The 23,303-nt window shown below is 42.5% G+C and overlaps 1 protein-coding gene across 1 annotated transcript in view; it reads right to left on the bottom strand.

Moving 5' to 3' along the window:
- The window catches only part of HEPHL1 (hephaestin like 1), a 32,325-nt gene extending 9,238 nt beyond the window's left edge, over positions 1–23,087 (bottom strand). The window contains exons 1-12 of the mRNA XM_058825407.1: positions 22,918–23,087; positions 14,539–14,783; positions 13,531–13,743; positions 11,591–11,770; positions 10,458–10,712; positions 9,270–9,438; positions 8,456–8,592; positions 8,169–8,300; positions 5,491–5,702; positions 4,941–5,091; positions 3,645–3,857; positions 900–1,113 (exon numbers count right to left, since the gene is read on the bottom strand). Coding sequence (XP_058681390.1) covers positions 900–1,113; positions 3,645–3,857; positions 4,941–5,091; positions 5,491–5,702; positions 8,169–8,300; positions 8,456–8,592; positions 9,270–9,438; positions 10,458–10,712; positions 11,591–11,770; positions 13,531–13,743; positions 14,539–14,783; positions 22,918–23,087 — 2,291 coding nt within the window. The remainder of the gene's footprint in view (positions 1–899; positions 1,114–3,644; positions 3,858–4,940; positions 5,092–5,490; positions 5,703–8,168; positions 8,301–8,455; positions 8,593–9,269; positions 9,439–10,457; positions 10,713–11,590; positions 11,771–13,530; positions 13,744–14,538; positions 14,784–22,917) is intronic.
- Between the last annotated feature and the right edge of the window lie 216 nt (positions 23,088–23,303).

Here is a 23,303-nt window from a genome sequence, read left to right as displayed (position 1 = left end):
GCTGAGCCTTCACCCTCTCTGCGAGCAGCCGCCTCCTGGCAGCTCATCTCCGGGGTGCCCCTGGCAGGGGAGTTGCAAGGCTGGCTCACAATACACTAAATAAAACCAAAACACTGCCCCAGGGATACTGCTTACTGTGTAGTGAGCTGTGTGTGCAACAGCAGCCTTTGACAGTAGTGGAGTTTATGTTTTCTTTAAACTCACATCATCACCTGTGACTCTTCAGGTGTATTTTTTACAGACTCCTCTTCCTCTGTACAAGAAGCACTTTCACAGATGCTTTTCTAAGGTTTATTTTTGACATAAGTTCGTTATTGATTTCACCAAAGTGTCCTCAGAGACCAGTCTATGAAATATGATCTGGAATGTGTATTTTTTTCACAAGTTTTTTATTCCTCACAGTGGAGTGATTCAGTTCCAGGGTTACTTATGTTCTGATCTTCTCAGGGGATCTAGGGGCTACCATGCTGCAGGAAAGCAGACTCAGCACCCCCATCATGCATCTGCATTGCATTGCCTACAGGAGCTCACATCTGGAACAGGTGCCTTTCTCCTCTATGAAAACCAGAAGTCTGGGATTGCAAGGCTGGGAAGAGTAAGGGAGAGAAGAGGGTTGGGGAGCATCATTGTAAGGTTGAGCCAGGGCTGGAACACAAACTTGGAGGCCTTCTTGAATTCAACAGCATTACAAGACACTCTGAAATGAAAGCATTTGAAACTGGTGGCTATGAACTAGTCTACACTGAGAGGCTGTGACTTTGTAAATACATTTTCTCATATTATGTTTGGCAAAGAGTTCCTCCTAAAAATACAAGGTTGGCATCGTGAAATGGTGCTTCAAAGTTTCCCCTCCACTGTGAGTGTGTCTTGTGCCCACAACAGTTTTTTGGGTTGGGTACCTTTCCTCATAGCTGCTGATGTTGTAAACCTTTGGTGCTGAGCTCTTATTTGAGGCATAGTCCCACTCCACCTCCTCTGCAGCAATGTAATAGACCCTCATGGCTCCACGCTGCTGCTGGGCTCCGCTGGGGCTACGGCAGCTGCTCACCTCGTAGAGATGCTTCATCCCACCAACAAAGTGATCAAAAGTCCTGCAAACCACTTTGAACGTGCCTGGAAAGAAAAGCACATGGCATTTAAGCAATTAAAAAACCTAAGAAGCATCTTGACAAATTAGGTCCTGTGTACATCTCTGATCTGTCCTCAGATAATCCTAATGTATAATGCTGTATGGAAAGTCAAGCAAGAGGATGTTTAAATAGAATGATAGAATATTCTAGGCTGGAAAAGACCTCCAAGATTATCAAGACAGCCATTAAGCCAGCACTGCCAAGTGTACCACTAAACCATGTCCCTAAATGCCATCTCTACAATCTTTTAAATACATGCAGGGATTGTGACTCTACCACTTCCTGGGCAGCCTGCTCCAATGAACTAAAACGCCCTGATGAAACCTGAGGTTATTTCCTCTTTTTCTGTCACTTGGTACCCCTTGGGAGAGGAGACTAGCACCCAGGTAGTTATAGAGAGTGAGAACAACCCCTCTGAGCCTCCTTTTCTCCAGGCTGAACACTTCCTCAGCTGTTCCTCACCAGTCTTGTGCTCCAGACCCTTCTCCAGCCCTGTTGCCCTTCTCTGGACACGCTCCAGCCCCTCAATGTCCTTCTTGCAGTGAGGGGCCCAGAACTGGACACAGAATTGGAGGTGTGATCTCACCAGAGCTGAGTACAGGGGGACAATCCCTGCCCTGCTCCTGCTGGCCACACCGGTGCTGATCCAGGCCAGGATGCCATCGGCCTTCTTGGCCACCTGGGCACACTCTGGATCATGTTCAGCTGCTGTTGTCCAGCACCTCCAGGTCCACTTCTGCTGAGATGTTTCCCAGACACTCTGTCTGCAGTCTTTGGCATTACATGGGATTATTGTGAGCCAAGTGCAGGACCCAGCAGGACTTGACCTTGTTTTGCTCCATAGGAAAAACCAGCCTGCTCCATCTTTGCTCAAAAATCACCATAAATTACTTCTAACTATCTGAGTTAGATCAGCTTGGCCTAGGAAACTCTGAAAAGCACTCAGATGTCTGGCAGCAGGAATAAGCTTGCCAGCAAGCCTCACTGCCAGCGAGCCCATGCTGCAGACACGCCCACGAGGAGCACAGGAAGAGGATGAGGAAGCGCTCATTGCAAAACTCAGTGAAGGCATGGAGAAACAAGGGGTGTGTTTCAGAGATGCTGGTTCCTTGTCCCTGAGCACAGAGCCACTTTACCAGCCTTCAGTGCAAGGGACTCTCCATGGAGCCCCTGCAGTTTGTCTGGTGTAATCAGGTTGAAGAAGAGCTCTGCAATACAGATACAGACCCACGGTACAGGAATGCCTGCTTATAACCATTTATCTATTTGCACAGTTGAGATAAACTGGAACTTTCTGACCCTTTGCACTCCCTCCATGAAAGGCCAAGCCACCATGGGCCCTTTTTTTTGGTAGCTCTGGTGGTCAAAAATGGTAGTGATTGTGGGAGCATATTTTGGCATGTTCATGGGCAGAATTTGATATTTATACTCTCCTTCTCTCCTGCCCATTTACTCAAGCAGAAGCTGACTGTAATGTTGTCCTGTACAGCTCCACCTGCTAGCACTGTGTGAAGAAGGAAAGCACTTTCACAGCTGCTTTGTATCTGAGTCAGTGATAGAATCAAAATTAAAAACATAGCTCTGTCCAGACTACATCTCAGTCTATTTCTTGCACCTCAGAGGCAATAGTGATTAAAGAGATAACATAATATGTAATTAAAATAAAATCACAAGCATTGATGATTGTAAAGATCTGATAATTCATTCAATTTATGTTATTGCTGGTAAAAGGTTAGCCAAAAATTAATAATCTCTTTGAATAATTGTTTTGTGTGAAATCTACAGTGCAGTTTCATGACAGATGGTGGAAATGTTTGGGATTTGTGTTAGAAAAATTTCAGTTGTCTTACAGCATCTGCAACAGAGGTCTAACCTGGCACATACACAACTCCAATGTACATTTCTATCAGGTGCCCTGGCCATGGATGGCCCCAGTATGGTACAACCCTGATGACTCTATTAATTTACACAGAGTTGCATCAATACAAAGCAAGGTAATGTTGTACTTTATATGACGAAGATTATTTGGTGTCTCCAGAAAACAACTCACACTCTCCTGGTTTGAAGTATGAATCACTGGATTACCCATGAGATTTAAAAGTACCTTTAATGTATAAGCTTCTGAAGAAACTCTTAAAGACTATTACTGAAAAGCTTTGTTGAAGTCCTAAAATACCTTAAATTATGCTGACTATCCACTTGGCAGTGAATTTGCTTTTCTAAAAATGTGTGTTTGGAGAATTATAAAATTCTATGAGCATCGTGTTAGCTATCTCTCTGCCTGCTGCTCTACCCATCCCTAAGTCATTAAAGCCTCTGGTTTTTGGTGTACATGAATATGTACACCTTCCCGGAAAATTAATCCATAGCCTGAATTCTCAGCTATGCCAGGTCCCCAGTGTCTCTCTCCTGGCTTTCAGCCTCCTTGTGCAGAGCAGAGCATCTCACTGTCTGTTATTTTGGCTCACGGGTATCTGCAAGCGCCACACAACCAAAATCAGTTCATGAACATACCCACACGGTCTGGCTGCATTAGTGCTGTCCCTGATAAATGAGGGAACAAGGCCAGCCCATCCCTTGTTGTCCCTCTCAGGTCAATGGTGTTTCCTTGGAAATGAACCCCGTGCATGTCGTAGTGACTGCCCAGCCCAATGAGGTGCCAGGAGACCTTGTCATTCTTGCACATGGTCAGGCCTGGCAGATTGCCATACAAGTAGCCATTGACAGCTGTAGGAGAAGGAAAAAATCATGGTTAGCAGCAGGTCCACAAGAATGCATTACAGAACCTCCTACCACCCACCTGGCCAAAGACTCACAACTCAGCAAGTCACTAAAGGGGCATTTTGTGAAGCAAAAGTAGGATTGGAGGACACCAAATTAACATCTAAGTGCTATTCCTATAAACTCAGAACTTCTACCTCTTTGGTTTTAGCCTGTAAAATCTTGTAATAGCTCTCTGCTATTGTGATGTAGCACTCCTCCTCTGAGCTTTTGAGTGTACCTCCCAGACACCAGCCAAGTGTACAAATTTGGTACCTCCTTTCAGCCTGGAGAATGAATAACCACATCATTGAGGCTATGGAGAGGGCCATAAAGAGTCTGAGTTACAAGGGTGTTATAAGGCAAAACTCCCTAATCCTCAAATTGTTCTCTGTGATCAATGTGTGAAAGATGCTATAAAAGAACAAAACTTCAGTATGGTAGTTCCATCTCATAGAAGAAGAATAAAATAGACTGGTCCAGAAAGCCCCTGAGTTCTCTAAAAATATATATCTAAAGCAAAGGTAGGTTATGTGATTTGCTCAAGTTTGTCATCCCAGGGATACCTTGGAGGAGATCCGTGCTGAAGTCAGATACTTGCATCCAGAAATGATGTTGTAAAATATTTTTGGCCAATCCCCTAGTCTTTGTGTCTCCTCTTTTAGAGGTGGTCACTGCGCAGCAGGGCAGGTAGATTTTACTGCATGAGTCAGTGCCAAGGCCAGCAGTGAAATTTAAAACACTAGTGAACATTGGCTTCTTCTGCACCTGTCTCTGGCATTATGCCTTTTTACAGAACTAAGTATTGTATCTAAAATCACTGCTCTGTTCCCTTTTTCCAAATGTATTTGTAGATGGATGCACTCATGGCCATTGGGACTGGAGTTTCAATGTGCACTCCAAGGGCATCAGGAGCTGGCCATAAGTTGACTGACAGCTTTCCAGCTCACTCTCCAGTGCAGTTCAAAAAGCTATGAATGATAAAACCAACTCATCTTCCTAATATGATTGAATAACAGATATCATTAACAGATATTAGATATTTTGTACCATGCATTTTGTTGGATTCCATGAAATCAGCATCATTTTCATCCACTTTTGTTGGATCTCCAGTAAAGGCTTCAATATTCTTGTTCAGATACCAGCTGTCATTCTCATCAAAGATTGAAAAGAGGAGGTAAAATTCTCTGTCTATTCCTTTCTGTAGAGGAGGGGGAAGACAAGACATAAAAAAAGACTATTCAATAGAAATGAATAGGTTTATATAACAAAGCTTTCTTTTCCCTGAAGCCACTTTCATACTAAGTCTGAATAGAGACAGGAATTTGCACCTTTTCATCAGCCAGAAGGATGAATAGAGTGTCCTTTACGGAGTGTGAAAAGAGTTATTATTTGCATGCAAAAGACAGAAAAGCTAAGAAAGAGCCAGGATATTAGGGAATGGTGATTTTGTCTTCTTAACCATCCCCTTAGATCAGCTTTTACCCTGAGGATTATTTAATCTCTGTAAGCAGAGCTGGGAACTGGGCAAATTGCCTGTATGGGAGCCCCCAGTGCACCACCCTGCTCTTAGGGACAAGCAGACATTTCCGTTGGGCACCTGTGTCCCGTCGTGATTCAGGGTGTTCTTCCGACAGACCAGCAAAGGTCCCACCAGGCCAGAGTTGGTGTCCTTGACAGCATCAGTGGCTGAGTAGTACAGGTAGGTCAGGCACGGGGGGTCACTCTCTGTTGGACCTCCATTTTCAGGCACCCTCCATTTGTACGTGAAGGTTTCACCTGGCTTGACGTGGGCTCCTGGCTTCAGGTAGCCTGGAGAGACAAAGTTGAGATGCACCAAGATTACAGGAAGGCTTTGTCTCCCTGACTACAAGAGTTAGATGGAAGTTGGGCATAGCTACAGATTTCTGAGGAGAAGCTCCCCCCCTGCCACCACAGCTGGAGCACCATCCCATAGTCTGGGCAGGTGTGCCATGGGAACATCTCATCTGAGGCCTGTGCCATGGGGACAACCAAGCCAATTCCCCGCAGAACAAGCTCATCTGCTCCACTCAGACACCTTCCGACGCTACATTGGATAATCTGGATTATATTCAATCAGACAAGACATGCAGAGCTCATCCTGGTGCTTAAATGGATTCCTCTAATGTTTGTAACTTACCTGCCCTATCATGGAATTCATCTGTGGCACAAACTCAGACTCTGCTTTTCATTAAGAACCAACAAATCAGTTACATTATTGAGTGGAGCTAGAGCTGTGGCTCTTTAGAAATTCAAAACAAATCTGATCCTGGTAATTGTTTCTTTTTGATTTTATAGCAATGCACAGGAGCCTTTGTCAGCATCTCCAGAGTGGATGATATTGTTCTTTGTTGGAGGCTACTTTTAAAGGATTTGGGCCATTGTCTGCTGCTATGCAAAGGGTGGATTTAGATTGTCTTTGACACTTAAGCACCCATTATCTATATTTTCTCAGCACACTCTATGTCTAGTAATCCAAGAAAATCTTAGAAATTTAGACACAAGTGAAAATAGCAGTATTGCATCTGAGCATAGCTATTTGCTGCAAACTGCAATAGAAAACAGACTATATCTTGCACAGTATCCAATACTGCTGGATTCATCCTGCAACAGTCCTCAATGAGGCAGACATTGACTTGGAGTCAAAAGCCCTCTGAGACTATCAAGTGCCAAATGGAACATGCAAGGGTATTTCCTGAGAGCACTGAAAAAACTCCATATATCTGCAGATATCTCTAGATGTAATTATTTTTATTTACAGTATTTCACATGAGTAAGCTGCACTCGACAACCTCTGAAAAATTATTTACCCTCAGCATAAGCTTACAGGCTCTGCATGTATACCTACAGGATTTCTGCATGTATACACCTGTAGATAGATGAAATGGAAATCCATGGCACAAGAGTTAAAAGGAGAGAAGAAGGGGCAGGCAGATTATTGATGAATCTAGAGTCAGGTTTCTCTCTAAAGACCCAGAGGAGTGCCAGCTCACCTGGCTGCTGAATTGCAGTTTTGGGTAGATTTTGCTACACACAGAAGTGTGCAGTGCTGAAGGGCACTGCTACCAGGGACTGATAAATGAAATCCCAACAGCTCTGGAAGCAGGAAGCTGCACTTCCATTGGAGAACTATCTCTGACATGGGTGGCATTAGGATCTGTGCAGATAACTCCAAGGCTGAACTCAAGCCAGTTGCTTTTTATGTTTTGCTTCCTGGCGAATTTGTTGAGTTACAAGGTCGGGAACAAGAGACAACAATTTAATAAAGCCTTCTGCATTGATCTTGTTGTATGATGAGTTTTACATGTTGACCTAATTCTCTCTCAGCACAATTTTCAAAAGAGGGATTATGTCCCATGAGTTTCTTTTGATGCGTTGTAGTGGAAACAAAGCAATTTAGACAACAAGAAAAGTACGTTCCTCTTCAGTGCTGAAAATGCACTTTTTCAGAGACCACAGAATTATCTCTGTAGATGCTATAAATGGGATTCACCTCACCTTAACTGGGCCATCTCAAGCTTAGTCCCTAACTCAAACTTTAGACTTTTGTGGTTGGTGGAGACAGAATCACATCTCCAGAGGGCCTTTTTGTCACTGACTGTAAAAGATGCCTACCAATTAACATGATATTTAACATTCAATAGTCAAACTTAGATGATAAGACCCTGTCCTTACACAAAATGAGAGGAAGAATTTAATAAATGTTCCATTTCAGTATGTATGTGTCTATGAGAATGAATAAGGATTATCACTGCTTTGTGCTTTGTTCCAGGGAAATCAGATAAAAGCTGCCTTTTGAAACTGACTATCCTGACAGTAAAGCAAGGGCAATGGCCAGCCTGGATTAGAGAACTGGGAGTGATGCAGCTGAGAACATGTGGATAACTATAGCAGGGCCATCATGCCAGATCCTGAGAGTCATCATTTCTGGAGCGTGTCCGGAGGAGATCCACTCCTTGAAATGGAGCAATATTAGATAAGAATTAATAGAAATTGGATTGTTCTTGGGACTTTTGTTCAACATAGGCCTCAGCTAGTTTTAGATATCGTATCTGGCACATATCCAAGGAGAAGAACCATCACATTTGCAGACTGTGGAGTCCCATTGATTGTGACATGAAGGTTACTTGCAAACTAATCAAATCATCCTTTCTGTGCCTTAGCATCCATGAAAAGGCAAACCTGCACAGCTCAGCAGCAGATTTTTGGGCTCAAGTATTCTAGAGGTGATGATCCAGTAGTGCAGCCAAAACTTACCATCTAAGTAGGGAGCACCTTCTGACAGCTTGCTGAAGCTTACACCGTGGGCCATAATGCTGTAGCTTCTTCTGGCTTTGTTGGCAAAAGTAACCAGTACTGTATCTCCCACCTCAGCTTTTATAACAGGGCCTTAAAAAACAAAGTGAGGGAAGGTATTAGCACTGCTCTCCAGCATACTTCCACCAAAAGAAGAGAGAGCTGCTTGCAGTTAATTCCCCTCTCAGTCCAAATGGTTCTACATTCAAACCTGATGTAATGACAGGAGGGGAAAATATTCACTGTACCAAGTATTCCCAGGTGCTTCATGTCCTCTGACCACATCTTCTTACTGAACGTTGCATCAGTATATCCCACATAGTGAACTTTCCAGTACTGCCCTCCTATTCTGTCAGTCCCTTGTGTAAAATATGTTGCAGATTCACTGTGGAATTAGCAAATCAGACTGGTTAAATGATTGAAAGTTCAAGCAGAACCCTTCATTTCAGAAAAAATTATTACTCCCGACAAAGGAGAAATTACCCCCCCCCAATTACTAATCAGCATTCACTTTTCTAGCACACAAAGAAAGGTATTACTGGTTTGAATTAGCCAACAAATGAGCATTCATTGTACATTAGACTTTTATGTTTAACCCTGGTTTTCTTAGGAAGACATTTATATCAATTTACCTTAGGCAAGAACTGTGCACAATGTGTGTCTAATCATTGTTGGCTTTTCTGGGAGACACTATAATGCAATTTGTCTCCATCAGTCATATCAGGGGGGAAAATTCTGCCACTGTGGCACCTCTGAACTGCACTGATTGTAAGTGTGAAAGCTGCCTGAAGAGTCTTGATGAAGGGTCATTAACTGTGTTGAACTTGGCGTGCCTCACTTTCCCCATGGATTTAATGGAGTAAGATAAGTGCTTCCAGAAGGCACCTTGAAGCATCACAGTTATGCATCCAGCTTCCTGACTAGGCTGTTTAAATCCATTCCTCCCTGCCCCCTTCAATTAAAACTAATGACAGTGCAGGACCTAGCCCATGTGAATCACTGCGGCAGTGGCACACAGACTCCTGAAATTAAAGCACAATGGGAGTTGACAAGAAATCTTACCTGCCAGTGGCGTTCAAACCCTGCCCAGTGAATTTATCATAACCGTCAGGCCCGTAATTCCAGAGCACTTCTTCAGCAGCAATGTAGTATCTTCTCTTATGACTGATTGGGGAAGAGTGAGACAGGTTTTTCTGGCAGATCTGAACATCATATAGTGCCTCCATGCCACCTGGGAGAAGAAAGAGTCTGGAGACAGTGCCTGACCACCTGCAGAGTCAGCAATCTCATAGATACAAATGTAAATTCAAAACTCTCTGGGAGCTACATGGATTGGAAGCAATTACTACAGTAAATTTCTATTTCAAAATATATTCTTTGCTTACAATCGGCCAGATACCAATGCCCTTCCTTTGCAAGGTGGTACACTTTATGCAATAGGTGAAACCCATAGACATGAATGACACTCTTTAGTGGACTTATTTACTCAATTTCTTAATCTCCATAATGATGATAGACTGATTTTGGAGGTCAGAGTGCCTCCAGATATCTGCCAAATAGCATCATCTCCCCGTGACTTCCACTGAAATACAGACTGGTTATTTCTGCTGAAGCTATTTGTTGCTCGCCAGAATTGAGTCTGTTTTGCCTGATGCAAAGCCCACTGGAATCAATGTGAAAAATTCTCCCAACTCGTCTCTGCTGTGATAACTACAGATTGCCTGCTGCCATGACTCCTAGTTTATGATACACACTTTCAGGGTCTTGCACCACACAAATATCACAACATCATCATGGGATTTGTCCCTGCACATAATGGTTTCTGAGAACACTGCCAAGTTTTGCCTGATTTCCATAAAGCAAAAAGCTACAAAGTGTTCAGCTGGCATGATTTTTTTTTAACATGCAAGTACTTATCTACAACAAAAAAACTATGTTGAAAAATGAGTATTGAAAACTCCTCTCATTGCTCATCAAAATCTCGGGTTTACCTAGGAATCATGAGGATAGTGCTGGGTCTAGCAAGTCTTCCTCACATGAGTTACATGGCCAAGTCATTCATATTAGCTGAAGATTTGGCCCAACACGTATCATTTCTGGTGACTAAACTCATTATCATGATGTTTATCTGGCGAAACAGTTGCAAAGTCACACAAAAAAAGCGCCAAATCCTGCTCTGCCTGGAAACCTCTCTCAGTTTTCCCTTCCAAACAAAGCAGAGGCTGACGAGGGAGGTCTATGGCAGCGTACCTCGTAGGTGCTCATTGACCTGGCAGGTTATCAGCCACCTCCCGGGGCTGCCCGGGGTCATCTCCGCCGTGATGAATGTCGCTGGGAAGAGACCGACCACGTCGGCCCTCTGGTCTCGGCTGGTGAATGTGTGCCCATAGAAATAAGCAGCGTGGATGTCTATCTCAGCCCCCATGCCAAACAAGTGCCAGGACATGGAAGTGTCAGCACACATCTCCAAGCCGGGGAGATTGCCATATATATAACCGTTAATTGCTAAAAACAAAAGCATGAGACTTTATGAGAGGTGAAAGAAAAGTGACTGTGGTCCCATTGCTAAGGAGTAGCATTTTGAACATATGTCTTACTGCTCTCTATGATCAAATGTCCCAAATTATCTGTCTATGTCTGTGAAAAACATCCTGGGTAATATCAAGATGTTGCAAAGGCCAAGTCATCACCAAAAAGGCCTGATAATGAAGTTAACTTGTTCTGCAGCTATTTAGCATGGCTGAAATCTATTTCCTCTTATCCTACGTCATAAATATACCATTATATGCCAGGCACAAGCAATTTAGATTTGAAAATTTTATCAGCCAAATCAGTGTAGTCAGCTCTGTCTTCCTTAGCTTCTACATCTGAGAATATATCAGGACGCTAGGAGAATGAGACTCATATTTTGCAAAATATTTTAATTCCTAGGCTCCCTGGAACAAACAAAATATACAGAAATATCTGGAATCAACTTCTTACACCAAATGTCCAATTAACACAAAGTACCATTGGCCAGTATATCTCTGAAGGGCAGGAGTGGTTATACCAGCCAGCCCAACATCCACAAGCCTTTTGAGAATTCTTTCAATACACACACCTCAAATTGCCCTGCAACTTTCTTTGCTCTTTTCACAGCTGGACAAAAATCTGTTGCCTAAGATAAAATGTTAAACAAATGTCAGAGCTGGGCATGAAAGCCAAATCTCCTTTCTGCAAGTGTCATTCTGTTTTTAGGGAGAGGTTTTTATCAATACATTACTTCAACATTCTGACCCATTCCTTGCTGACACAGATAAAGGACAGACATCACAGGGTCCTACTGTATTGAAAAGAGCCTGATCACTGCTGTAGGTCACCATTTATTCAAAAGTCCTTCTCACCATGCATTCGGTTGCTGGTCTGGAAACCTTCATCCTCTTTGTTAACTGTGTCTGGTTCTAAGCAGAAGGTGTTTATATTCTCATCAAGGTACCAGCTGAAGTTTTCATCTACAATGCTAAACATCAGGGCAAAAGCATTAGCAGCACCAGTCCCTTCTATTGTGGTCTCATCTGCAGTTCCTAAATTGCAAACGAAAAGGAAAGTGATAAAAAAAGCCTGGGTGGGATTCAATTTAAAAATTACAATAACCTTGGCACACTCGAGGAAATACAGTTCTTTGCCTACAGTCTGCGGGGTAGGATGAATTTCACCTAATTTTGCTCATCTAAGGCATTTTGACCTCGCTCCATCGGACTTTGAACAGGTGAGTGCCTCCAGAAGGCAAAGCTAAGCTAAGTCAAGCTGATATTTCAGTATCTCTTTGGTCTGACATGAGCACAAGCACCTGCCAATATCTGTTGTCCCATTTCCCCACTCTTTGGCCCATTGCACACAATCCTGTCCCCTTAGTCAATGTCATTTAGCATCTGTGGTACTGCACAGTGAGCCAGGTCATGAGCTGGATCTATCCAGAAACCAGTGACCATGTATTTTTTTACAATGAATTAGGGAGTGGTGAGTGGTAGCCTGCATTTCTGTAGCACTGAAATGAATTCTCAACCATACCCCCATAGTGGCCCTCTAAATGTGGCTCACTGTCCACAGACTGGCAAGGAGCCCACGAGAGTTATCTAGGACTAGGTACTTAAATTTTAAAAGGCTGAAAACAGGATGAAGAGAATTTATTCCAGCTAAGTTCAACATCTTTATCCCCATATTTATATGGGGAGGAACCTGAGACTGTAGGACTGGTGATACTGAGTAGTCTGTTATTATCCACTGGCAAGTGTAGCCTTCATTCCAATCAGTCTATCACTGATCCCATGAAAACTGTCCTTTCATCTGCCTTCTCTGGGAGAAAGCTCCCAGAGAGTCTTGCTCTCAGTCCTGTGTCCACCACCACCAGCTGGAGGACTACGTCATGTAGATATCCTCCTTCATGATTAAAGGCCAAACATGTAGATAATCTGGCTTTCAGGCTAGGGTTGTTTGGAATATGCTGTCTCCTAGCTTCACGTGTTATCTTGTAGTTATCAGTTCAGTGTCATATATTCAGTTCTGTGGATTTCAAAGGCTCTCAAGGAGAATGTAAATCAGAGACATTTTAATTGTGTGAGTTAAGCTGGAAACCGGGCTTGTCTTTTCCACATTAAAGTCTTTCTCTTCTTCATATATAAAACTTACTTCACTTAGAAGTACTGCGTATGAAATCAGGGCTGATTTTGTACTCTGGGAGTTACTGAAAAGGAGTGGCAGAGTTACACGTGCCCAGGGGAAGAAGTGGCAATGACTTAGCTGATGAAGAGGTCCAGCACAACATTAGCAGGCTGTAAAATACACAGGACAGGCTGTTCCATGCACATCCCCATAAGGTTGTAAGATATAACTTGTAAGCAAAAATAAATACATACTCTCTATGTGGAAAAAATGACAAAGATTGTGCTTTCAAATATGTAAATGCTAAAGCCAAATTCACCCACCCAGCTCTAATTTGATTTCCTGAGTAGTAAGTCCTTTGTTGATCCTGAAACTTCCCCAGTTTGGGAATACTTATTTCTGGTATCAGCCACGACGGGATGGTCACAGAGCATGCTGCAGTCCCTCCACCAGCCGAGGCAAATCTATCTGAAGCCAAAGGGGAGCAGGAAGGGGGGTGTCCCAGAGCTACAATACCTACCCTGGGATGCTCCTGGAATGGCCCATCTATTCCTTGCCCCTTTTTATGGGCTATGTAGGGATAGACTCTAGACCATCATGTTTAAACCTGTAAGCAAAAATGACTGTTAAGATGCCAAGCTTGGCAGAGGGGCTTGCTCTATCAGTGTTGCTAGCTCAGTACCTTTTTTACACACCAGCAGAGGCCCAATTAAACCAGATGCAATATCTCTTGGTGTGTCAATGTGAGAATGGTAAATCCAAGTCAAGCAGTTTGAGTCTGCCAAAGTTGGGGAATAATCTTTCCTTACTGGCCATGTGTACGTGTAATTTCCACCGGGAACAACAAAGTCGTCCTCTTTGCTTTTACCGCCAGTTCCATCAGGGTAAAGTGCTCCTAATACATAAAAAGGAAAAAGGAAGACTTTAGCTGTCCTAGTTGCATTTGTTAAATAAATGTGTAATTTATTCTATTTTAACTTGTATTTATAAAATAATAGCAGCATTCACAAATACAGAATCATTGAGAAATTTTGAAAAAACTCAGAATTTCTGTCAATCTCACCACAAATATATTGGGAGTTAAAATCCATTTTTTATTGGTAGATGAACTTTTTAAAAATGTATTAACAGGCTCCATTTCTTCCTAGTCTCTTCACTCTTATCAGTCATCTATAATTTTGTCATCTAGCAGTGTGTATTTTTTCACAGGAAAGAGATGAGAATCCTGACTGTAGGCACATGTAGACACATCCACACAATCCTCTAACAAAAATACACATGCATAGGCCTGGGATTCTGAAAATTAGATCATGTCTGCTATAGGCTAAAAGAGAGGAAAACATTTAGTTGCAAGAACTCCATCTGTTCAAATGGACTAGAGGCAGAAAGAAGGAGGTAACATGTTTTGGTGAGTTATGATTCAGAAAAATAATTCAGGCAAAAAGACCCATCCAACCTGTTTCAGTACTGGGTTTATCCCAGGTGTCGAAAGTTTGTGGCAAAAAGTTTTGAGATGTGGCTGTTCCTGGTTTTAGTCATCAGCTGCAATTACTGATGAGTTTATGAGAGGGTGATCTAAAGTCCTCTGATGTCAGTGTCAGTAACAATAAATACTGGGACAAGTCAGACTTGTAGCCATGATGTTAGTTACTCCACGGAAAAAGAGAGGAAAAGGCAAGCCAGATTTTACCTTCAGAGTCCTTGTCATAGAAAACCCCATGTGGGTGCACAGAGTATGGGCGGGAAGCAAAGTTTTTCAGATGGATGATAAAGACATCTTCTTCTTCTGCCTTGAGGACTGGGCCAAGGAACCCCAGCCATGCTGCTTTGGGGATCTCCTGGGAGTAAGTGTCATCCGTGAATTGCCTAAAAATGGCCTTTTTGTACACACGTCCTATCCGGTTGGCTCCTCTTGTCGCATACACGCTTGCAAACCTGGTGTTGGGAAAGGAAAATTTGAGAGACAGTAAGCCTATCTTAAGAACTGATCAAATAACTGGTGCTTGCAGTGCAGATAAATAATTCCCTGGCTGGTGGAATTGAATTAAAGCTCAGGAGTACATCAGGTCTCCAAGCCCCTTTCTGTACAATAACCATTATCCCACTTGCAGGTCTGGTCTTTAGCACACTTGCTCCAAGCCTTCATTGAGGACCAGCCACTCAAACCTCAAGCTGCTCAATTTTAACAGCTTCTCTCTCTTTTGAAGGTTTGAAACCTCACCTCTGAAAGCATGACTTGTTCAGAAGGAAAATAAAACCAAATTAAGATTTTTCAAAAGCCAATAAGAGAGATTCTAATCAACCAGCTCAGCTCCCTGGAAGAGTAGCATTAAATGCGTTTTGCATGAAATATATAACTTCCACATTCCAGAGTCTATGTTTATAGCAACTTCAAGTGATGGAAAACCCACCATATGGTCAGTGGTTAACATAATATAACTTTTAAATACCTGCTCCCTTCGAAGCCTAAATTGCATTTGCAGTCTAATATCGTCCAGCTCCACACTCCAACCACTGGTTCAAGTCAAGTTCTCTCTCAGATCAAAGGAGCCACGTACCATCAGAAACTTATTTTTTATGCAGACACTTGCATAGGTTTTAGTTAATTGACTAAATTGCCTCCTACCCTTATTCTGGACAAACCAAGCACACCGACACTCTTTAGGCCACAAACCTTACGCAAAGCTCTCTTTTGAAAGCAAACATTTCTCTATTTCTGTTGAAGTCTGAAGAAAAGAACACACACAATAGGCAAGTATTCCAGCTAGGGCCAGGGATGTTCCCAGTCAATATTTCTTACATAACTGGGAATGAATTTTGCCCTTTTAACTATAACATCATACTGATGACCCAATTCATCCTATCTCTGATAATATAAAATACTTTTTCTAATTTTCTCCATGTTACACCTGGTAAATATGATATACAATCTTCATCCCTAATTAAAACATTCAATGAAGGCAGAAGTTAAACCCTTTGCTACACAGCAAGCAGGGGATTGTATGACAGATTTCACCATAATTGACCATGAGCTTTTTCATCGCCTTAAGATTGATTGGACTTTCATGCTTCCTCAAAAAGTCAAACTAAATTTTTCTGAAGTATCACTGGCAGAAATAAAGCAATTTCATATTTATTGTGAGACTTTGACTGGTCAGTTCACTTGCTTCACAAATTTTGTTTAGATTCCTTTGTGAAGTGCAAGCAACCAAAGTGGAGGATGTCACCTAAGTTGAAAGGCATTATTTGCTTTAAGTTCTCCACCACAACATCCACATCTCCCTCTACCCAAACCTTTCTATGATTCTGTGATTTCTATGAGACCATAACACACAACATCCCCCACTTGTGGCCATTACACCTCCACAATCACTGTCTAAAACAGACCCCTGAAGTGATCCAGATATAGAAGACTCCAAAAAGTACACTTTCTCATTTGAAATGTGCACTTTATAAGAAGCCACAAGTTTTGGCAGCAATTAAAACATTGCCAATATTGCTAGGGCAGAAACAGTGGGGTAGGATGGAGAGTAAGGGACAGAAGCTTCTCATTCTGCTTCTTCACAGAATAATGTATGCCAGATAAATACACCCCAAAAACAGGGTTAAGGAATGAGTTGCCAGGAAATTTGAATTTTCAGTGAATTAGCATGTCTGTAGTCTGTGGACATAGCAAGACCTGGCAAGTCACACCACATTCACCAAGGAGAAGATACCTTCTATCACCTGGGGGAAGAGCTGCTACCAGAGTGTTTGCCACAGAGTAGGAGGTGGTGTCAGTAGGAGTGCAGTGTAAATGCACATGCTTCCTTACCTCATGGCAATGTATTCAAATGGCTATGTCCTAATTTGAATTATGAATTGATTTTTTAAAATAGATTGTAAGAAATTTTCTCTAGAAAAATACCAAATCCATTTTTTTCAGAAAGTCCCTATTTTCAGGAGATATTTTTCCTCATTTTTTTTTCCAATTTCACCAGCCACCAAACATTTTGGTGCAGTGGCACCATGCTTTCATTATGATGAGAGTGTCTTTATGTCCAGACAACACTGCACACTCTGTCATAACACCCCTGTGCAGTGTCTTCTGAAGAAGGAGAATTGTACCCCAGAAAAATACACTTCTTAGTCAGCCTTTGTCAAATACTTTACATGAGCCTAGCCTCTTTTAATGCATAGACTGTGATCCCAAAATCCATTTAGTGATCAAAGTCAGTCAGTTTCTCAAAGCCTCTGAGAAAACCCTCTAGGCTTAGGCACTCAGAAAGTGCCAGTGCCTAAAGCTATGCTATGATATCTGGATCTGTGGTTGCCTCCTACTTAAAGCCGTCTAAAAGTCGGAAAAGAAGTCTTTTAGTGGCACTTTCTGAAAGAAGGACTATTCAAATGGGTGCAGTGGGTATCAGCTGCAGCCACTCACAGTGTAGGTGATCTGTGTGTGCAGAGATGTATTTTCAGCACATCCTTTTGGTCGCCCTCAGTACCTGAAAACAGAGCACTCAGGTTGTTCTGAGTCCCATTCTAGGGGCCCATGCTGTCCCATTTCATCCTGGAGAATTTTGGGGGCCCACCTCAGCCTTCCCAAATAGCTGGTAGCTCCTTGCCTCTTTACAAGTGTTGCTGTACTTCACATTACAGTGCTTACAGTCCTTTTGCGGAAGGAATATCCACACTGGACTGAATGCCAAAATGTTTCCTATCTGTCGTTCGTCTTTTGTCACAAGAAAAAGCTTCTCCCTGCCTCTTCATATTCTCCTGATCACTTCAAACTGCTTCATACTCCTGGTGGCTTTGTGATGGTACTGTCTGAACCTCTTCCATCTTTATGATCTGCAGATGTAAGAGCTGCTCCTCTAAATTTTAACTATTTCCCTCCAACTCAGTTGTCAGCCTGCACTTCATGTCCATAAAGTCATGATGTTCAGACCGCCTTTCTTCCTACAGTAAAGGGGAATACTCCATCCTCTGGGGCAGTACCCATGCAAACTTCCTAAATTCCTTTTCATCTTCTGCAGTCAGGCCAGTCTTGAGGTTACATACAGAGATAATTGGCATTAAAAGTCTTGTTCTGACTGAGAAAGACATGCAAATCCTGCTTTCATTTCTGTGTGTGATTTCATTTTGGTGCTTGACCCCCCTCAGCACTTCCAAAGTTCCAAGAAAAGTTGGAAATGCATCTGAGTGGAACAGTGAATTATTAACAGGGAATAAACTCTAGTTCTTGAAAACAAGTGTAAACATCATTATAGACATCCAGTTCCCTGCAATGACAAGCAATACAACTCTTCCACAGAGAGAAAGAGTAAAACAAGAGTGTCACGTAGATTCTACTTCAGATCAAGACTAGACATGCAGACAATCTGCCATTTCCAGGTAGATCTGTGTGTGAAGTGCAATTTCTACACTCATTTTTTTTATCACACAGAAGACGTCTTTTGCCATAGTTTTTAATGTGTTTGTGTTACCTTTGATCTGAAGGCTACAACCTAACAGAGGCTGTGTTTTCCAAGAGGTGCTTACATGAGCATGGTGTGACAGTGAGCACTGAGAAATGAGAAGACACCTTGTGCATGGCCAAGCAAACAGCTCTTCAGTAGCCTGGAGACAGATCCTCGCAGATTGAGGAGCCGAGTTTGTTTGCTGCTGTAATCACCACTGAGGGATGAAAAACAGCGCTCAGGATAACTACTAGATGTGAAGTCCCAAATTTTCTCCTGTAGTGAACACTCCCAATACCTACTGTACACTCCCGGGTGCAAATGCATGCAAATGAAAAATTTCTTTTTATTGTTTTTGTTCCATTGAAGTCCCATAGACTTTACACTCATAACCATCATTATGGTTTAAACAACCATCTTTATAAGTTTATTCCCTAAAATCTGTAGATGCTGAAACCTTCTTTACTCTCTATCCTCTTTACATACTCTGGGTTTGGGTCTATAACCATTTTATTTCCTCAAAGTTCCTGATTTTTCCTGTGGCTGAAGTAAACCAGGACAGTGCCAGGACTGGGCTTCAGACTACCACAATTGTTTTAACCCTTGGGTCACGTAACCTGTTGAAGGTAACCCTCCAAGAAACCATGACTCCATGCTCAGGCCAGTGTAATATCTGTCCTTGAGGGACGGCCAGGGAAGGGGAACCAGTAGTGCCAACTCACCTTTCTAAATGGCGCCCTGACCACAAAGTGTCAACAAAGTTGAGTGTTCTCAAAAGACAGAGACATAAAGCCCTCAAAGGATGTTTTTAGGCTTTTTCTGACCCACATGGGACACAGAGGTCAATAAAATCCATGAAATCTTAGATGAGGCTCTGTGGTGTCACTGGTGTGGTATGATGGCTTTCCTCCTACAATAAACTTGCCCCTGAAGTCAGTAACAAAGCTCCTCTCAGGCTTCATTAGAGCCAGGGTTTCACCTCAAATACCCTTTTGATGTTGACCCTTCCCACAATGATCATCTCTGCTGTTGCAATTGGGTTATTTGGCCTCATAATGACTCAGCCATTAGTGCAGCATCTGTGACGACAGTTTCACCGTCATTCCTCTGGGTGTGATCTCCTCACAGGCAAATTGCACAAACTATGTTTGATGCTATGCTAAAAAAAACCACCCGTTAGTGTTGGTGGGTGCAAGACTTGGCTCAGATAAATAAATGTAGGATTGGTGGCCTAAAGAGAAGAGAGGAGCTGCTCCATCAGGCAAAATTTACTAACATCTACCACCAGCAGAGCAAGATTTAAGCATTCATCATATAAACTCATTTCAAGGTAAATTCAAGGGATTATCAACTAAACTTTAATCCTGAGGGCTGAGTTTCAGTGGGGAAAGAATAACTGGTGGATGTCAAACCACAACACTTAGGTATATTTTCCTCTTAGAAGGCCATTTTCCATGTGACCATTAAAGAAAACAGAAAACATCCAGGCTCACCCTCCTGCAGCAGCAATACCCATACCCTAACTCACAAAAGCCCACTGGGATCTGCAGCACATCCAGCAGCACTGTCAGCACTTGCACCCTGTGTCAAGCATGGTTTAATGATGTCAGCTCTTCCAGCAGCTGTGTCAGTTGGGAAGGGATGCTGACCACCTTCACAGCTCACCTACGCTCAGTGGCCATCATCTGGACCTGCGATTTCCAAAGCCCTGTGTGCTCCAGAAAATGTAAGTTTAATTTCTGAAGGGAGAACAGAGAGTGAAATGTCTTGGTTTTACTCACAACAATCCAAATTATGAGAGTTGGTAGAACAGCTTGAGGCCTTAAGCTTAGACAAGACAAAGGGAAGAGGTGAACAACCTCATTAGTCTTTTTGCTTTACAATTACTGATGTCCAGCAAGATATTTAGCCTGCGCAAGCAGCAGGCTGATTCTGAAGCACTGCAGTAAGACTAGGCATAATAAAAATTATCATCCAAGCAGAATAATTCTGCTAAGACAGGGCTCATTTGGGCTAATCAGCTCTGATGAGAGGCAGTCTTCAGCTCACACCCACCCAGGCAGGTTCTGATGCAGCACCAGGACTCCTGGCTCCAGAGGCAGCTCGCTCAGCACCAGCACAGCAGGAACTGAGCAGCATAGCTGTGTCTGTGCCAGAACCTGGTTTCTAGCTCCATGCATCAGCTACCAAAGCTCCCTTTATCTTCTTTACTACTAAAAACTAAAGGTTGAGGAAGATGTTATTGACTTTGGCAAGCAACATTGAAAATCATCTCTTAAATGTCGCTATCTGATCCAGGTAATGTAACACTTTCCATTGCACACTTGCTAATTCAGGATTTTCATGAAGTACTGAGGAAAAAGAGGTTTTGATTATATCTCTGTGGGCTAGCTGGAATCAAAGGGAACATTCCTTTTTGTGTATGCATCAATTCTTTTAAAGATAATCAGCTTGTCTGCAACCTCTTTATCTTCACTTTGCTCTCAATAAAACTGGGATAGTGCCCCATCAGATGGGTGCTGTGAGGCTGCTTCACAAGGTCAGAAGTGCTTGGCTCAGCGAGCCTGAGTGCTGCTGCTTGCAGAACAAAGATGGCTCAAAAGGCATTCCTATCCCTACCTGGAAACTGATCCTTAAACTTTGCTAATGAACTACTTTTTTTATAATATCCATAGGAATCAATTAATTAGCTGAAAAGTAGCCCATTATTATACTGTTTTAAATTTACATTAGAGATTATCCTTAAGAGCTGAATAGTCAAAATAGCTATTTCTGGTTCACCATTTAACCCACATGCCTATGCAGATACTCTTATTCCAGAATACAGCACTTAATACTGGCTCAATTCAACAGGATTTAAAAATGGAGTAAAATAACAAAAATCACTTAATTATTTTGCATGTAGGGAGTTTGTGACAAACATCTCTCCAGCTTTGAATGTGTAGTCTAGATTAAAATCCTCTGTGGGTAAACCTTTTGTAATTAGCATTCTGTAATTATTACATTGCCATGATGACTGAAGACATAAAGTGTTGCCATTTAGTAAAAAAAAAAATGCATTTATGTCACAAACTTAAAAGTAAATGTGCCTCTTGATGTTCAGGGAGCACAAAGTGCACACAGCCTCAAAAGTACAATTTACAGAACAGATTCCAATCATTCTGTGGTATCTATCTATTGAATACCTCTCAGTTGAAGTGGATTTATAAGTAGTTGCTCTTTAGTTAATGCTGTACTGCTCTGTAGTAAGAGATCTTCTAGTTTATTGAGTGGAGAAAATTATCCTTTGCTACAAAGGTTAGGAAAGTGAGAAATTCAGGCATTTAATATAAATTAAGAACAGTTTTGCCAGTAAAGCTTGTTTTCATGGGCTGGGAACAAACTATTAACCTTAATTCTACCTATAAATGTAATAGCTATTGACTTGGATGCCATCTGGGACCTCTAGCTATTAAGAGCGTAAGCATAAATTTGTGTTGAAAAATAAAAGTCTTTCTCATCTCCTTCTTGTGACAAAATAGTTTCTTTTGTGAAATTCATCCAAGAGTGATTCTGAAATTACTTACCACTAGAGACATGTGCAGACTTGCTTGGGATTTCCTGAAAAGTCAGAGAGCACATTTCCATTTCTAGCTTCTGGGAGGCAGCATCTAGCTCCCAGTGAGCCTCCAAACCTGGGACAGAGACCAGGACCTCCTCACTTCCTCACAGCTCCCACTCCAATCCCAAACCTAGACACTGAGGAGAGATCCCCAAAATACCTCTAGTGTGTCAAAATATCAATGAAATCTTAAAAATATTCCCACACATTTGAATCCCATGATGTAAGAAGCAATGGTTCTCAACAAAAAGAGAGTAGATTCAGAAGTAAGAATCTTCTATGACCTAGTTGAAGATGACCCTGACCATGGCAGGGAAGGTGAACAAGAGGACCTTTAGAAGTCCCTTCCACCCAAATGATTCTTTAGAGAGGCACCAGGCATCGGAGCCATCTCCATGGAACATCCAGGCCAGCTCTCCTGCTCTGGGAGGAACACACAGCCAGCCCCAGCCACATTTCACTGGCCAAGGCAGAATCCATCACAGCACTCACCTGCGCTCCCCATTTTCAGAGATCACCAGGAATTCTCTCTGACCATAGGGACTTGTATCCCATTCATAGGTACCATACACATCTGAATTTCATGATATCTTACCAAGTTTCCCAAATTTTATCAGGGGAAATACTTAAAATTACATAAAATGCCAGTAAACAGGGTTTTGTGTTTTACTGCAAAGACTGTGCTTGGTTATAGCAAACCTGCAGTTTGCTTTTTGATACCAAGACCCAGGGATACCTCCATCTCTATGAAATACAGGTAGGGGATTTTGAGCCTGTACTTGATACCTTTTTAAAAAATATTAACTCTTCAAATGCATGCTAACTATCCCCTTGCTTAATCAACCACAATGGAAGAGAAATCAAAGTCTAGTCTTGCCTTGAAACTGAATTCCCACCTATGACAACATCAACAGAATAAAAACAAGGAAAAGGCCATCTTAAGACATTTGCCGCAGAATGACCACATGAACCGATTTTGTTTTGGCGTTGCTGGTACACCTCCAGCTTACCCAAGCCCCCAGTCACTTACTTGTCCTCTAGGAGGCTTTGCCCTGTGATCAGATTTTTCCCAGATGGTGCATAGTCCCAATTCTCTTCCACAATCCCAAGGTAGTAGGTTCTGGTCTTTGCTTCCACCAGCGCGCACAGCCAGAGGAAGCCGAGGGCGCAGAGGCGGCCCCCGCGCTGCTCCGGAGGCATCTGTGGTGCTGACTGCGAGGCTGGCACCGGCAGGCAGCTGCAGGGTGCACCACAGCTGGCTCACCCCTCCCTCCCTCCCAGCTCCCAACAAGTTATAAATAAGGAAGGGACAGAGCAAAGCTCCTCCTTTCCAGCAGGTTAGGACTGGGATAGGTAGAGAGCCAGGATATGTAGAGCAGGGAGAAGGTTGCTGTCATGGCAGGACCTTTGCCAATC

The sequence above is a fragment of the Ammospiza caudacuta genome, chromosome 2, assembly GCF_027887145.1.
Source record: "Ammospiza caudacuta isolate bAmmCau1 chromosome 2, bAmmCau1.pri, whole genome shotgun sequence".
In the NCBI taxonomy this organism is placed as follows: domain Eukaryota; kingdom Metazoa; phylum Chordata; class Aves; order Passeriformes; family Passerellidae; genus Ammospiza; species Ammospiza caudacuta.
Note: the sequence above shows the minus strand (reverse complement) of the source record. Positions and strands in the feature narration are given on the sequence as shown.